Source organism: Tachypleus tridentatus, chromosome 10, assembly GCF_004210375.1.
Source record: "Tachypleus tridentatus isolate NWPU-2018 chromosome 10, ASM421037v1, whole genome shotgun sequence".
NCBI classification, from domain to species: Eukaryota; Metazoa; Arthropoda; class Merostomata; order Xiphosura; family Limulidae; genus Tachypleus; species Tachypleus tridentatus.
Window position 1 is genome coordinate 133,431,574 of NC_134834.1, and position 15,794 is coordinate 133,447,367.

The 15,794-nt window shown below is 32.8% G+C and overlaps 1 protein-coding gene across 8 annotated transcripts in view; it reads right to left on the bottom strand.

Moving 5' to 3' along the window:
• Positions 1-15,794, bottom strand: part of LOC143230357 (uncharacterized) — a 130,026-nt gene that overhangs the window by 6,623 nt on the left and 107,609 nt on the right. For 4 of the 8 annotated variants that reach the window (XM_076463792.1, XM_076463790.1, XM_076463791.1 and 1 more), the window contains 5 exons: positions 13,426-13,458; positions 11,265-11,411; positions 7,889-7,943; positions 5,619-5,720; positions 4,065-4,166 (listed from right to left, as the gene is read on the bottom strand). In XM_076463792.1, coding sequence (XP_076319907.1) covers positions 4,065-4,166; positions 5,619-5,720; positions 7,889-7,943; positions 11,265-11,411; positions 13,426-13,458 — 439 coding nt within the window. Of the gene's footprint in view, positions 1-4,064; positions 4,390-5,618; positions 5,721-7,888; positions 7,944-11,264; positions 11,412-13,425; positions 13,459-15,794 lie in introns of those variants that run through there. The other 4 variants (XM_076463794.1, XM_076463793.1, XR_013016410.1 and 1 more) reach the window with 3 other exon arrangements.

A 15,794-nucleotide genomic window follows, 5' to 3' on the forward strand; every position in this document is an offset into this window, starting at 1 on the left:
TTATTCTTAAAAATTAAAGTGAAATAATTAAATAATTGACTAAATTGCTGGGCCTGGCATGGCCTAGCACGTTAAGGCATGCGCTTCGTAATCTGAGAGTCGCGGGTTCGCACCCGAGTCGTGCCAAACATGCTCGCCCTCCCAGCCGTGGGGGCGTTATAATGTGACGGTCAATCCCATTATTCCTTGGTAAAAGAGTGGCCCAAGAGTTGGCAGTGGGTGGTGATGACTAGCTGCCTTCCCTCTAGTCTTACACTGCTAAATTAGGGACGGCTAGCACAGATAGCCCTCGAGTAGCTTTGTGCGAATTTCCAAAAACCAAACCAGACTAAATTGCTGGAAAAGTAGAATAATAAAGTAACCAAATAATTTGTTGGGAAGAAAAAGGCTATCACTATCTAACAAATACATACACTATTATTCATATTTGCACAGCTATAAATTTTATGATGTAAATTTGGTGATCAATGTATTTGTGCATGATAATATAATTTCTATACATGCAGAAAACCTTAAAATTAAATGATTAATTGCTGCATTCATTTGCCTGCAGTCATTTACTATAGTAGTTAAATGACTGGCAGTAGAATTTTATAGAATCTATTTACTTCAACTAGATATCATTACAAACCGTAATAGCTCACAAACAACTGCTTCCAACCCACACATAAATTACTTCAGAAACCACATTATAGCACTCTTGCTAGATTTCAGTCACCATGATACAACAATGTTCTACAATCTACAAGCCACTAAACTCAACACTTTTGTTGTCTCTTAGGCATCCTAAAATACATTGCTACCAACATAATTCATCTAAACAAATACTTTTCAGTTGATATTCTTGTAAGTTAGGATTAACATTTGGGCTCTTATTATAATATGTATATTTGTCAACACATATCATCCTCACTTCCACAAAATGAAATGATACACCTTTCAGATATGCTGAAAAAAAGATAAACAGGGACTCTGTAGAGTTTTGCCATTTAGCTAGATTAGGTGAATGATGTTCACAAAATGTCTCACTTAGTAGTTCAGAAAGCAAGAGTAGTAAAGCCCTTTTGAACCCTAGCTACCATTTTCAATTGTTGATGCACTAGATATTATATCTATTGGCACTAGCTGTCTTAGCTTTGTGGTAATCAAGTGGAAATCACACATTGTACAGCATACATTGTATGATAAAACATCACCTTATATCTTGGAAGGCATGAATCACTATTTCTTTTCAATCAGTAACTTTTTTTGCTGATTGATAATCAAATGAAAAGCATACAATGTATAGTGAACATCACTTAAAAGCTTAGAAATCAAGGATCTACATTTCCTTTCAATTACTGTCTTTTTTTTTAACCAAATGCTTGTCTTAGCTGTTGATGAGTGGGTTTAACCCCTGCTTTATCAACTAGGAGGCCATCAAAGGCAACTCGGCTGACTTTCAGAGTCATTTCTTACCTCTAAATCTGGCATTTCCTTACCGGGCTAGCTGTGGACAGCTGAATAAGTACTCTCAGCTTTTTTATCCTTATTTAGATGCTTTATTGCATCAAACACTGAACCATACAGATTCAATATGAGGTATTGCTCTGTTTGTCCTTAAAGCTATTCCTTCCTGACAGTGATTTGTCTTAAGTGATTAAGGAAGTGGTCTAGGCCTTCATTGGATGTACCCTTAGGTATCTGGGGAACATCTGCTAAGCCTTACATGAACCTATGGGGGCATCCTAAGCCTTTATACTGCAGACTAGCATTAGGTCAATTCATCCTAAATGAGGTACAATAAGGTAGTCATACTCAGGAAACCCAAAACTCTGAGGAGTGGTAAGCCCAAGATCTAGGGCTGCATAACAATGAGGTATGCTCTGCAGCTCATGTTTCAGCTGTGCATGACCCTAGGGTTCACTGTGATATAATGTTGTTTTAGCAATCTATTTGCCAGCTCAGAGAGACTCATTACTGCCCATGTTTCACTAAGTGCATTATTTGATGCCCATCATCTCACTTATTAGCAAGACAACTTCTGTTGGTGAACATCATCAACAAATGGCAAATACAGTCTCCTTTGGGTTGTTTTGGATATTTTGTACAAGATCTGGTGTTGGGTTATTCTGGCTGGTAAAGTGCAAGGAGTTCCATACAGACTCGATGATTCTCAGTCATCCATGCTTTTCTCATTCTGAGGTTAATCCTAAGGGAAGAAATCAATCAGTCATTCTAAGTGCATCAGGTTCTGGCATTTCTTCTTCCTGAATCTGTGATAGCAATTAGAAAGAAGTCATGGACTTTTATAGTATGACTAGAAAAGGACCTCTCCCAGGCCTGAAAGCTCTCTCATACAGTCATCTTCCTTTCATGACCAATTATCCCTTTTGGTCATAAGCAATTATCATGATACTATATACCTAATATCTATAATGTGCATCACCTATTCTAATGATGCTCAATCCCAGTGAAATATAAGGGAGATCATAACTTTGAGAAATCACCTGATCTACCAGTGGTGGACACTGCTGTTGTTATTGTTGCTCAACATGCAGCACCACAGCAATTTCACCTGCAGGCAAAAACGTTTTTATTCCAGAGAAAGACAAAGGAAAAAAAGCAACTAGAATGCTTTCTGTATCACTATTATGTGAAGTGTACATAGTAAATTATAGATTCAAAACAAATACCATTATATTATAGGAAAGTATAGAAATGCATGCTATATTCATATTTTTGTATACATTGTGAGTTTAAGGGGTTTTGCCCAAATTCCCTATTTTCGTAATGTAAAAAATTATGCTTATATAGTTGTAGTACAACTGCTTATGGTATTTAACATTTTCTATGTAGTATACATTCTTCTGATGAAGCATTGGTATTTTTTCGCTTGAAATAGTCGCATGCCTACAGACCTCTGTGGGATTAGAATGCTTTGCATGCTGACTGTGCTTCACACAATATGTTGGCTTTTCATCTCGCAAATTATAACCCATTCTTCAAATATTCAGCATATAGGTGTGATTCATATACCACAAATATGAAACAAGTTCTTAGACTGGTAACTATATGGCACACCTCCTCAGCTTTCTACCTCAACTGCAATAAGATTGATTGTTATGCAATTTGAGACCAGTAATAACTGTTTAGTGTGGTTACCAATCTGTAATGTAATCACTATGTTATAAGTAAAGATGTTTTGTTTATTTAAGCAGTATACTGTTTCTACAAGCAAAGGCACGCATCTTTATTTCCTTAGATGAAGTAGGTAACTTTTTATTAAGATAAAAATCTAGCTCAAAACCTCTAGGCTCGAGACAAAGATGCAGACCTTTTTTGTTGCCTCTTGCTATTGTAGATGTTATTCTGAGATCATCAGATAAAATGTTAGATGTGAAAGAAAATCTTGTTGTTAAATCAACACAAAGTAATGAATAGATATTATGATTTTACCTAAACATTAAAGTGAATTTCCTGGCCTCAGTTTGTACTTTTTCAACATTATTTCCCATGTATACTCTCTTAACATTTTTCTAACAAATCTAGTTACAGTGTTAATGCTAATAAGCGAGGTTACTGAACCACCATCAGGAAGTGCAGTAACATTTTAAAATACTCATCAAGCTTGTAGACATAGATGGCTTGACCAGTAACATTTGAACCACACAAGATGCATGCTTCACAATTGTTTAGAGAAGTCTAGTTTTAGTGATTCACAAAAATTTTATATCATAAAAGTCATACTTGAATGAAATTATCTGTGTGGATAAAATAAAAATAATTGTTTACATTCCTTTAAAAAAAGCTAATTAAACTGAAGAATACAGAGAAACACATCTAAAACATTAAAATAAAAACAGAAAATGATTTAATTCAGTTTTAATAACTACAAAATAATTTAAAATCTACAAAAAATTACGTTTTGTCTTTTTATTCAATCAGTCTGTACAACAGCTCAAGCAAAGAAAACATATATTTAATATCTATGCAATAACAATTTTTGCTTAAATTTATAAGTTTTAAATATAGAAAAGGGCAATGACGGAGTGAATGATAGATCAGCAAGCAATGTTAACTACCTGGGATTCCTTGGTGTCCAGGTCGCCCAGAAGCTCCCCGTCGTCCATAGCCGGGGAACCCTGGGGGACCTCTTAGGTCCCTGATTAGCTCATCCATCCTTTCTGTGGGGAACATAGGAAGAAAACAACCACAAGAATTCACTGTTATGTTAGACTTAGCAGCGACAGTAATATCCATATGGCAGACACACTTGTTCATCCGGGTCTTCCATGCAAGAGAAGGTTTTTTTCTTGAGTTGATTATATTCTTTAGTACAGTAACAGAATTTTCAGCATCTTAAGCAGAGTTAGCATTACTACCATTCTAGTTAAGTTCCTATTTAAGCTGCAAAGGAAAGATAAAACATGCACCTGAAGAAATTAAAATCTTAGGAAGCTTCAGAGTTAGTGAAGTTCTTTCAAACTGTGTAATAAAGAACATATAGTTTAAAAAGTTAGGATTACACCAAGCCTTAAAGAACCAATTAGCAAGGCTATTTCAAATTGTTTAATATAAAACTAAGAGTTAACAGTAGTTAAATCATGTTAGGCTGTGGATGATCACCAAGCAAGGTTCTTTCAAGGTGTGTAACAGAAATGAGAGATAAAGTAGTATACATTACATATTAGGCCTTGGAAAAATCACACAGAAAAGCTGTTTTAAACTGATATATAGTAATATTAAAATGGTGTTAAGCTTTATAGATTTAGAAAGCAAGGTTGTTTTCAGGGTAAACTAATTTTTTAACCAAACTTTTAAAGTTTTTTCGTGTCTATGTTGGAGAAATGTTGATAAAACACTAATGTAAACACACAAAAATGAGAAAGAAACTAGATGTAGATATGGAAGACTTTTAAAGTTCATACCATTCAGCAATGACAGTACTCCTTGATAAATGTGTAACAACACATGCTTTAACTCTGAGTGGAAATCTATATTTAATAGCAATTTATTCAATTGAGATTTGAATTGAAAAATGAATTTAGTTGATAAATATATATGCAAAAACGGCTCGTTTGGGTTGAGAAAATATTTTACATAGAAGAGCGAACAACGTTTCGACCTTCTTCGGTCATCGTCAGGTTCACACGACAATGATATGATATGAACCTGACGATGACCGAAGAAGGTCGAAACGTTGTTCGCTCTTCTATGTAAAATATTTTCTCAACCCAAACGAGCCGTTTTTGCATATATATTTCTCTACAAGTGGGTTTTCTCGACATCACTAAATTTAGTTGATAGTTATACATATATATCCACCAACAGGCAATATTCAAGTGAATACTTTCTTCAAAAAATGTGACGATAAAGGTATATATGAATACTCATCAAGTGGCACTGGCATTAATTAGTTAAATTATTGAGATATCTGGCTATCTGTAAGCAATGACTTTTACTTCATGACAGGGAGACGAAAATAACAGTATTATCTGGGAGTTCAGTCATTCAAACATGTACACACACATAACATCTCCAACATAGTCACTATAGTTTAATTACTACCTTGTACCAAGCAAATGGAAGAGAAATATGTTACGTAAGAAGAAGCATACAGTCAGATGATCTAATACCTGGTGGTCCCTGTGATCCTGGAGGACCCGGACGGCCACGTTTGCCTCGTCCTGGAGGCCCCGCTGGACCTTTAAGTTTTGCTGTCAGTTCTGCTAATTGCTCTAAGTAGACAGTCACAAACAAATCAATATACACAGTATTTTTATATTTCAGTACTTTCAAGCATTGTTCTCACTACAGTTAAATTTAGTTTTGAATTGGTTAATTTCAGATTGTACTGCTGCAAGTATCTAATTTCAATGTTAAGTTTATAATTGAACTCTAATTTGTCTCTTCAAAGGTGCACTGTTGCAAAAAGTGTTTGCATACTGTATAGTGACAATCAATTAATTTAATTTAGTATTAATATTCAGCAGAACATGAAATATGAACTCACATCTGAAAGAAAAACATTTATTTTACCATGTGGCAGTCAAGCCTGATAAGGAGCTCTGCTCAACGTATAACTAAGTTCTTTTTCATAACTGAAAAGTTTAATCTTTATATATAAACATTGCTTTACTTTATACTCATTAGGATCAAAGACTTGAAATTTTTCTTGTAGTCAAAATAACTGTAATGACAAATGGCCTTTACAATCACAAACAAAAGTACCAGAATTCAGGTATATTTTAAAAGGATTTCACTATTTTCTGTTAAAGCTTTAAAGTTTATAAGCAATAGAAATTTTCTTTCATTAAAACAATCAGATACATTAAAAATGAAAAACAGAAAGTTCAAGACACAGTTGTGGAAAAAAAAATATAATAAAATTTAAAGGTTTTCAAATAATTTAAAAAAAACATTTGAAATCTGGAAATTTACAAACAAGTTATTCTCTAATAAAATCCTATAAGAGAAAATCGGTTTCTAACATTTCTAAGAATCTAATAAAATTACTCTATTCAAAAGAAATAACAATATTTAAAATTTACAATTGATTACAGTATATCTTATTAAAGGCACTATATCATTTTTGGAACACATTCTATTAATCTATTAAAAGGTATTGCTGACATTTAATTGCTTTAAAAAGGATTTAACACAAGTTACATAATATCTCAAATACAAAACAGCAAGAAGCAAAAAAGACAATGTGTGATATACAAGTTATCTAAAATTTCTAATTGTTCAGTTTGTAAATCTAATTTGTATAAACAGTGACACTCAGACTGTTCAAAATGTCTTGTTGTTTGTTCAATTGTTAAATCTAATTTAAGTAAACTGTGATACACAAGCTGTCCAAAATCTGTTTGTTAAGGTGGTACAGCTAACTTATTTAAACAATGATACATAAACTGTTCAAAATGTCTGGATATTCAGTTGGTATATCTAATTTATATAAACAGTGTTCCACAAACTGTCAAAAATGTCTGGTTGTTATACTTATATAACAAGTGTAAATTATATTATAATATTAATTTTCCAGGGAATGTGGTTGTGTTTAGTCAAGCACTCCAACTTTGCAACTCCTTCCTTAACCACTGTAAAATGTATTGTTGATTGAATCAATGGTGTATAATGATAAATGACAACCATATAACATAGTTAAACAATGCTGAGAATAATCAGATTTAAAGCAGAATACATGGTTATAGGCACTGTGGTTTTACAGCTTACATAAGAATAATAATGGATATCATTAAAACCTGGGGGAAAACATGGCTTTAGGTAGTGTGGTTTTAGACACGGTCTAAAAATTATAGTAAGAAAAACTTGATAGAAAGACTTTAGTAAGTGTGGTTCTACATATTATTTTTAAGCAACAAGAGAAATGATCAAAAATGAAAACCAAAATTTTATGCAATATTTTTTTAGTCAATGTCTCTAAACCATGCTGGGAAACTTGTAAGAACTTTAGAGCCAACTATAACTTTAGAGAATGTAGTTCAACACATTGTTTCTAAACAATAGTGGAAATCATTAGAACTTCATGGGTAATTGGACTTTAAACAGTATAGTTTTACTTGATGTCTGAAAAATAATGAACTTCGTCGCCCTTTTATTTCTGAAATCAATGGAAAATCACAGAAACATACTCAGGACAAGACTTAAGAGGGCATAGTTAAACCTCAAAGAATTTAGGCCATTTGCTTTTCAAGTAATTTATTTTAAATGGGTTTATTAAGAAATATCACTCTTAACATTAATCTGTACCAAATTGGAATAAGTTGCGTTTGACAAACTTTTATGATTCATAATTTATAATGTTTACTGAGAAGTATTACTTGCAGCATAAGCTACTTTTTGTGTAGAGTTAGAAGCATAAAAAGCATTTCAGCAAACTTACCCCTCAACACAGTGGCACAAAGCTCTCTCATTTCTTCTTCTGTAAATCCCCTTCCCTGAAAAAAATGTTACAAAAGTATTAAAGACCTTTATAGTTGTAAACTTATTTGGTCTTAAAAAAAGGTAAGCTGTATTCAGAATAAGACTTACAGTCTGGGCTGTTCAGCAAACAACGCTGAGGCTAATTAAGGTTTTCTGAAATAAACTATAATAGTCCACACTTGAATAAATAAGTTAGTTGGCTAATAAAATTACATACTTGGTGTTACATTGTACCAAATTAAATATCACATTACAAAGTTCAGTAGTTGATAGAAAGTCATTATTTTATTGAGGAACTTCATGAGGAAATGTAAATTGCAATGTATAATTTGAGTGAAAAGATGTCCTGATTTTATGGAAATGTCCCAGTCTCAAATCTGTTGACTCTGAGTTAAGAAAAAAGACTTTGGGATTCTAATTTGTCTTGGTTTAAAAAAAAAAGGAAAATTTTGCTTAAAATATATGCTGTTTACATACCTAGCTGTACCTATAAGATCATCACATGCACCTAGAATACTTATGAATGAGGTGCACTATTGCTAGAAGCCAATGGAAGTACTAACAATGTAATGCATATATAAAGAATCACATGCAGATTGCTTTTCCATTTTGTTCTAACTCTTATGGCAGTTTATTTACTGGACTGATAACTGTGTGGGTACCATGTACATTGTTCAGAGACTGTGTTATTTTCTAGCAATACATCAATCTTTAAATTTTACTTTTAATATTATTGTTTTGTAAGGTATTAAAAATGCTTAAATGTAAGTGTGCTTGTAAGTAAAGAATTAAAGCAGCCTAAAATGATTTATAAATTAGTCTGTCAACATTTATGTAGGAAAATTATTTCCTAAAATAATAATCCAAACACAAAACAAAAAACTGCTAAAAAATGTTTAAACAATGAGTTCAAACATTTTTAGGTAGTTATATTTTATTTCTGAAATCAATGGAGAATCACAGAAACATACTCAGGAAACACTCACCGCTTCTGTATGGAAATTTCAAAATTTTTCTACGGCTGGAAAATGGGTACTTCCATTAAAACAAATTTGTCTCAGTTTTTCACGTATTAAATCTGATCACCTTGTGTGTAATATGTCATCACGTACCAAACTTTCAGAAACTGGGCTATCTTAATGATAGTCAACCTGAACTGGCAACACGATGAAAACAGAATCTAAATCTAATGTACCAAAACAAGCAAAAAGTAAATGGTGGAAATGAACATGGCATTACCAAAATCGTTTGAGTGGCAATTTGTTATTGGTTGTCAATTCTGACACATTTGCAAGATGTTATAATGAACATTCTTATTGGTAAATATTATGTGTAGATTTGATGATCAAATCCTCGTGGAAGTCAGAGTATGATGTAATTTATGTAGTAATCTGAATGTGCTTATATGGGCTAAAAGCCAAGGCTACTGTGGGATCATGCAATACTGTTGTTGTCCAGTGATAATTTTCATTGTAGTGGACAACAGGAAACCACTTACTTTCAACATTGTTAAGATGCAGCAGAGTACTTGTTCTTGAAGATGTGTTGTCAGAATGAAGTGTTATCCATTTTGAACTCGATATCCTTTCACTCTCAAAAAAACTAAAGTTAGCTAAAGACTTAGTATAGCATTTGATACATTGAATATGTAATTTAAGAGCATTATATATTGCATTACAATATCTAGCAAGAGAAAAAATAAAGTTTTAAATTATTTTACTTCATTTAGGTTTTAAATCAATTTCTAAATTCATAAAATTTTAAAGGGGCAAAAAGGAGCTTATTACCCCATCGAGGATGTCCCTCCATCTCCCAACTGTAACTGCCCATTACTACTCATGTAGTAATCTTTTCTTTTCTTAAACTCAGTTACATTTTCTGTCTTCACCACCCTTGAAGACAGCTCATTCCAAAAACCAACCACCCTGTTTGAAAAGTAATGCTATCTAAATTCCAAATGACTCCTACACTGCCAAAATTTGAATTTATGACCCCTTGTCATACTGTTTTCTCTGCTAAACACCTCAATCATATTCCCTCTGATCCTTCTCTTCTCCAAGGAAGACAAATTTAGATATTTTAGTCTCTTCTCATAGGACAATTCTACTATCCCAAGTATCATCATAGTGAACTTTCTATCAACCTTCTCCAACAATTCAATGTCCTTCTTAAGGAGAGGAACCAAAAACTGTACACAGTACTCTAAACAAAGCCTTACAAGTTATCTATACAGTGAAACAATAAATATCCCTTGTCTTCTGTTCAATATTTCTATAGCCACTAGCCAAAATCCTATTAGCTCTATTACTAACTACAATACAATGTTCACATGAATTAAGTGATTTTTCAATTTCACCAAGATATTTTTATTCAACCACAGCATTTAATGTATTCCCATTTAAGTCATAACAATAATTTCAATTGTGAAAACATACATGCATCACCTTACATGTTGGATAGTTAAACATCATTGCCACATATTAGCCCAAGGCATTAAATGATTTAAATCTCTCTGCAGGTCTATAATATCTTTGATACAGTTATTCATCCCAAAAATCTTAATGTCATCTCCAAACTTCAACATTTTGTTGGTCATTTCAGAGTCAAAATCATTAATATAAGTCACAAATATCAGAAGACCCAGTACAGAGCCCTGAGGCACACCACTTGTAACTGCAATCCAGTCAGATCTAACTCTGCTTATTACTATTCTCTGCTTTGTACTCTCCAGCCAATTTCTATTCAATTTAGTGACATATCCCCCAAATCCACAGATTTAATATTTTTAACAAGTTTTTTTGTGAAGCACCTTATCAAATGCTTTCTGAAAATCAATGTAAACCAAATTAAAAATATTTATTTAATCAATTTTTGCAATAACATCCTCAATGGATGTTAGAAAGATTGTTAAACAAGATTTTCCCTAAGTGAAACCATGATGGTTCTTTGTCACTATATCAAACTGCTTTAAGTGGTTCTATAATGCATTTTTAATCACACTCTCCAAAACCTACTGATGTAAGACTAACTAGCTTATAATAATTCAATTTACTGTGAATGCTTAATAATGAATATAGTAAATGTGTTTATTTTTAGAAGATTAATTTGAAACCTCATAAATATGTCACCTCAAGCTTTACTGAAAATTATTGTTGAAAGAATTATATCACTATCTGGGCCCTACCCATTTAAATTTGTCTGTCACTGTATTTTTCTGTTATATCTCGTTTTATAGCAGTCAATAAACATTGAAAAAAGTATATTTTCATTATGAGTGAAATAACTATTAAAAGAGGAGCTATAGATATTTCATTATACTACATAACCTTACTTACTGGAGGACCAGGTAATCCTGGCATTCCTGGTTGTCCTCTGCTTCCAGGCTCACCAGGTAATCCTGGAGATCCTGCTGCTCCAGGTATTCCAACACGACCGTGTACACCTGGTGGACCTTGCTTTCCTTTAGCACCTCGTTCACCAGGCTTTATACCAAGAATAAAATATTTGTATTATTTTAGCTATATGTTAAATAATATAACAATTAATCTTAGGTAAGTTTATTAACATCATATTAATTAATACAGTAATATTTCACCTATCATATGCTAGAGTGTAACAGTTAAGGTGTGTGTGTGTGTGTGTGTGTGTGTATTTAAAATGGTGCCACAATGTCCCACAATGCCATGCTCTATGATCAAGATCAGATATTTAATTGTGTTAGGGTATATTACCTTTAAAAGTATGTGCCGTAATACTGTTTAATCCTATTTATTCATGTTCTTTCTTTGGTTGTCAGCAAACTCCACCCACAGATTTGGACCTAGCATGACCAAATGTCCAGAGAGATTTAGCACAGATTTTCTATGTAGGTGACTAAAATACACGAGGAAATTCATACAGGTATGTTTCGGGTCTATGAGTAGATTGTATGTCAGGCTGTGCATCCCTGACCCTTTCTCAAAACCCCAGGGGTACTATGTTTGAAACTGTGTTCATCCCCACTCATAACTTAGCAGACTGAAATGAGGCATACATACTCAGGTACCACAGGAAGGTGTCCTAAAAAGTTATGTTTTGGGTACAGACATTCTTGTGATATTTATAGAAGTAATCAAGAATATAGAAGGAGTTTGATCAGTAAACTGGGGTCTCTACAAATCATGAGGAGGTCTTTGAACTCCATAGTAACACAGTATACTACCTAAAGAAGATGTAAAACACTATTTTATGATAAACTATCCACAGACAATGTATGTATGTATGTGCTATGGTATTCTACTTCTAGAAGGAATATCACACTGTTTTACTATACATCATCTACAAAGTTTAAGTAGCACAGTATTATGACTCATATTAATGAAACTAATCTGAATTAATAAACTTTTTATTTTGTTATCAAATATGAGTATATTTACAAGCAATATTTGTCACAACAATTATGTAAATAAAGGGGATTTTATCCTTTAGTCTAAAATTGAGTAAATGAACAAACATATACAAATTAATCTATTTCATATTTAGAAAAAAGATTTATTGATTGAGAAGCCTTTTCAAAATTTTTACATTAAGAACAATACTAACTTACGTTCTTAAATTTACAATAAATAAAATTTTTAATTTAACATATACAAAAGCCAAAATATATCATGTCACACTTGATTTTTCAAAATAGGAGAAGCCATGAAAGTCAAAATACATTTATCCAGATAGAATAGTTCAATTAATGTCTGCCCATTACAATTTTAAAGATAGGGGTACAAGAAAGCTATGAGGAGGAGGATGCAAAAACCTTATAATGGAGCAAGTGTTAGTATAAGTCTAAAGTAAAGAGGTAGTGTGGAATCATCTAATCTAAAGACAAATGCATACACTTTATCACAAAAGTAAAAGTATCAATGAATTTTAGATTTAAATCACTTCTGAATTAAATTATTTTCTGTTATATCACCGATATATTTAATAAAAAATAAACCTCTTTAATCAAAAGATACTAAATTAATAAATCAACAAATAATTTTCCAGTTTTGTTGTCTATACATTTTAATTTATACTTTCAGTACATAGATTAACAACAATAGTAAGTTATACTTCTATTTCTAAGCAACATGACACAAAACCATTGTTGGAAAGTAGTGTTACCAAAACACTTGCTTTTCTATATATTAGAAGTTGTTGATCTAACCGATTTTTACCAATAATTATTGTATGAATATGCCACAAAATCATTTCATGAATGATTATTTTAATTGGCTCACAATGGAATTTACAAATGTTTGACTCCCTCAGCTGTATTTTTCTGCCTGTTTATTGATTAAGCTTGATTTTGAAAAATATATTTATTTCAATAAGATATCAAATGTGAGGTTAGGGATACACTATGAGGTGGGAATGGTAGTACTTGTCCCATAATTTTTGACGGGTTATATGCTAGTTAAAATATAAACTACACATTATAAACACAAAAAAGCAAAGGAAAAAGAAGAAAAATAAACTTACTAAACCTGGTGGTCCTACATGACCTGATGTACCCTGGAAATGAATAAATATTAGTACAAGTACAATTTTGCATCAAAACAAGAAAAGACAAAAAACATGGACATAGTTTACATATACAATTTGAAAAACAAATAAGATAGATCTTTCACAATTACTCATATTGATACCAACAAGGTAGATAACTATTTTTTTAATTGCCACTGTTTCAGTGACTGTACAGTCCACACCATCAGGGCAAAAGATAATGGTGAAATGTATAGTTAACAAAATGTTGGTAAATAACAAAAAAGTTATTTTAATAGTTGGAGTCAATGCAAGTAAACTTTGCAATACCTGACTGATTAATTTTCGTAAGCACAAATTACCCACACTAATTGAACATACAGAGGTATAGTCATGTGATAAAATTTGGACACCCTATGAAAGCCTGTGTATTTTTGTTACATTTTTTGATATATAGATATTTAATCTCAATTTTAACAATACTGAGAGATTATAGGAATATAACTAAACAATTAAAACTGAAGAAAAGATTTTTCAAGATCTTCTGTAAATGTAATGCTACAAAAATGCATATTCGAACTGAGGAAAAAGTTAGGACACCCTACCCCCTAATAGCTAGTGTTACCCCCTTTGGCTGAAATAACTGCTGTAAGACGCTTCTTGTAGCCATCTACCAGTCTCTGACATTGGTCTGAAGAAAGTTTGCCCCACTCCTCAATGCAGAATTCTGTCAGCTGTGAGATGTTTGAGGGGTTTCTTGCATGTACAGTCCGTTTCAAGTCACTCCACAGCATCTCAATTGGATTAAGTACTGGCCTTTGACTCGGCCATTCCAGGACTCTCCATTTCTTAGTTTTCAGCCAGGCCTTGGTAAATTTACTGCTTTGTCTTGGGTCATTGTCGTGTTACAGGGTCCAGTTCCACTTCAGCTTTAATTTTCTTACAGATAGACTCACATGTTCCTCAAGCACCCTCTGATACACAGTAGAATTCATGGTGGATTTTATGATTGTGAGCTGTCCAGGTCCTGCTGCAGCAAAGCAGCCCCAAATCATGACACTTCCACCTCCATGCTTCACATCTGGTATGAGGTTCTTTTCCTGGAATGCTGTATTTGGTTTACACCAAACATGTCCTCTGTTCTGGTGTCCAAATAATTCAGTTTTGGACTCATCTGTCCAAAGAATATTATTCCAGAAGTCCTGGCTTTTGTCTACATTCTATCTGGCAAAATTCAGTCTTAGAGAGCAAAGGTTTCCTCCTTGCACACCTCCCATGCATATTACACTTGTGCAGTCTCTTTCTGATTGTAGAGGCATGCACTTTCACATCAACAGTAGCCAGAGAATGCTGTAGGTCCAGTGATGACATTTTAGGGTTTTTGGAGACCTCTTTTAGCATCTTGCGGTCTGCTCTTGGGGTGAATTTGTTTGAACGACCAGACCTGGGCATGTTGGCAGTTGTTTTAAAAGCCCTCCACTTGTTGACTATTTTCCAGACAGTGGAAAATTGATTTCAAACTCTTTTGAGATCTTTTTAAGTCCCTTACCAGACTCATAAGCTGCTACAATTTTCTTTCTGAAGGCCTCAGATAGCTCTTTTGCTTCAACATTCAGGAGCACACCAAACTAAATGTCTGAGGTTTATATAGAGCAAGCCTCATTCACAATGCTGAGTAACAATCTTTTAATCACGTGCACCTAGTGTGATACACCTGTGTGTGAGTTGAGCCATTTTAAGTGTGTCCTAAATTTGTCCTCAGTTAGAATATGCATTTTTGTAGAATTACGTTTTACAAAAGATATTGAAAACTCTTTTCTTCAGTTTTAATTGTTTAGTTATATTACTTTAATCTCTCAGTATTGTTACAATTGAGATTAAATATCCATTTATCCACAGTTTTTACAAAAATACACAGGCTTTCATACGGTGTTCTAATTTTTTCACATGACTGTAACATCAAAACTTGATACATATATAAAATATACAAAAAAGAAGACAAATTCATTTCAAACATATAATATTGAAATCAAATGGCTGAGCTCTTTTATGTAAGGCAAGATAGAAAGTGTGTGTATGTATGTAAATAAAATAAGTTACATAAAATTATATGTATACAAGACAAACTCCTTCTGAAGACAGACAGACAAATGTTCTGTCAAAACATGTAGGTTCCGTACACAAAATATTTCTCAGCATGTTTATAAACTGTTGTTTGTTCACTTACTACTGTATTAGCAAAATGTGTATTTGAGCCCAAGTAAGATTGAAACTAAGTATATCAATATTTTATATAAATAACATTAAAAGTAAACTTTGCTTATTAATAGATTCTGCACCATTTAATATGTCTCAAGTATTAGATA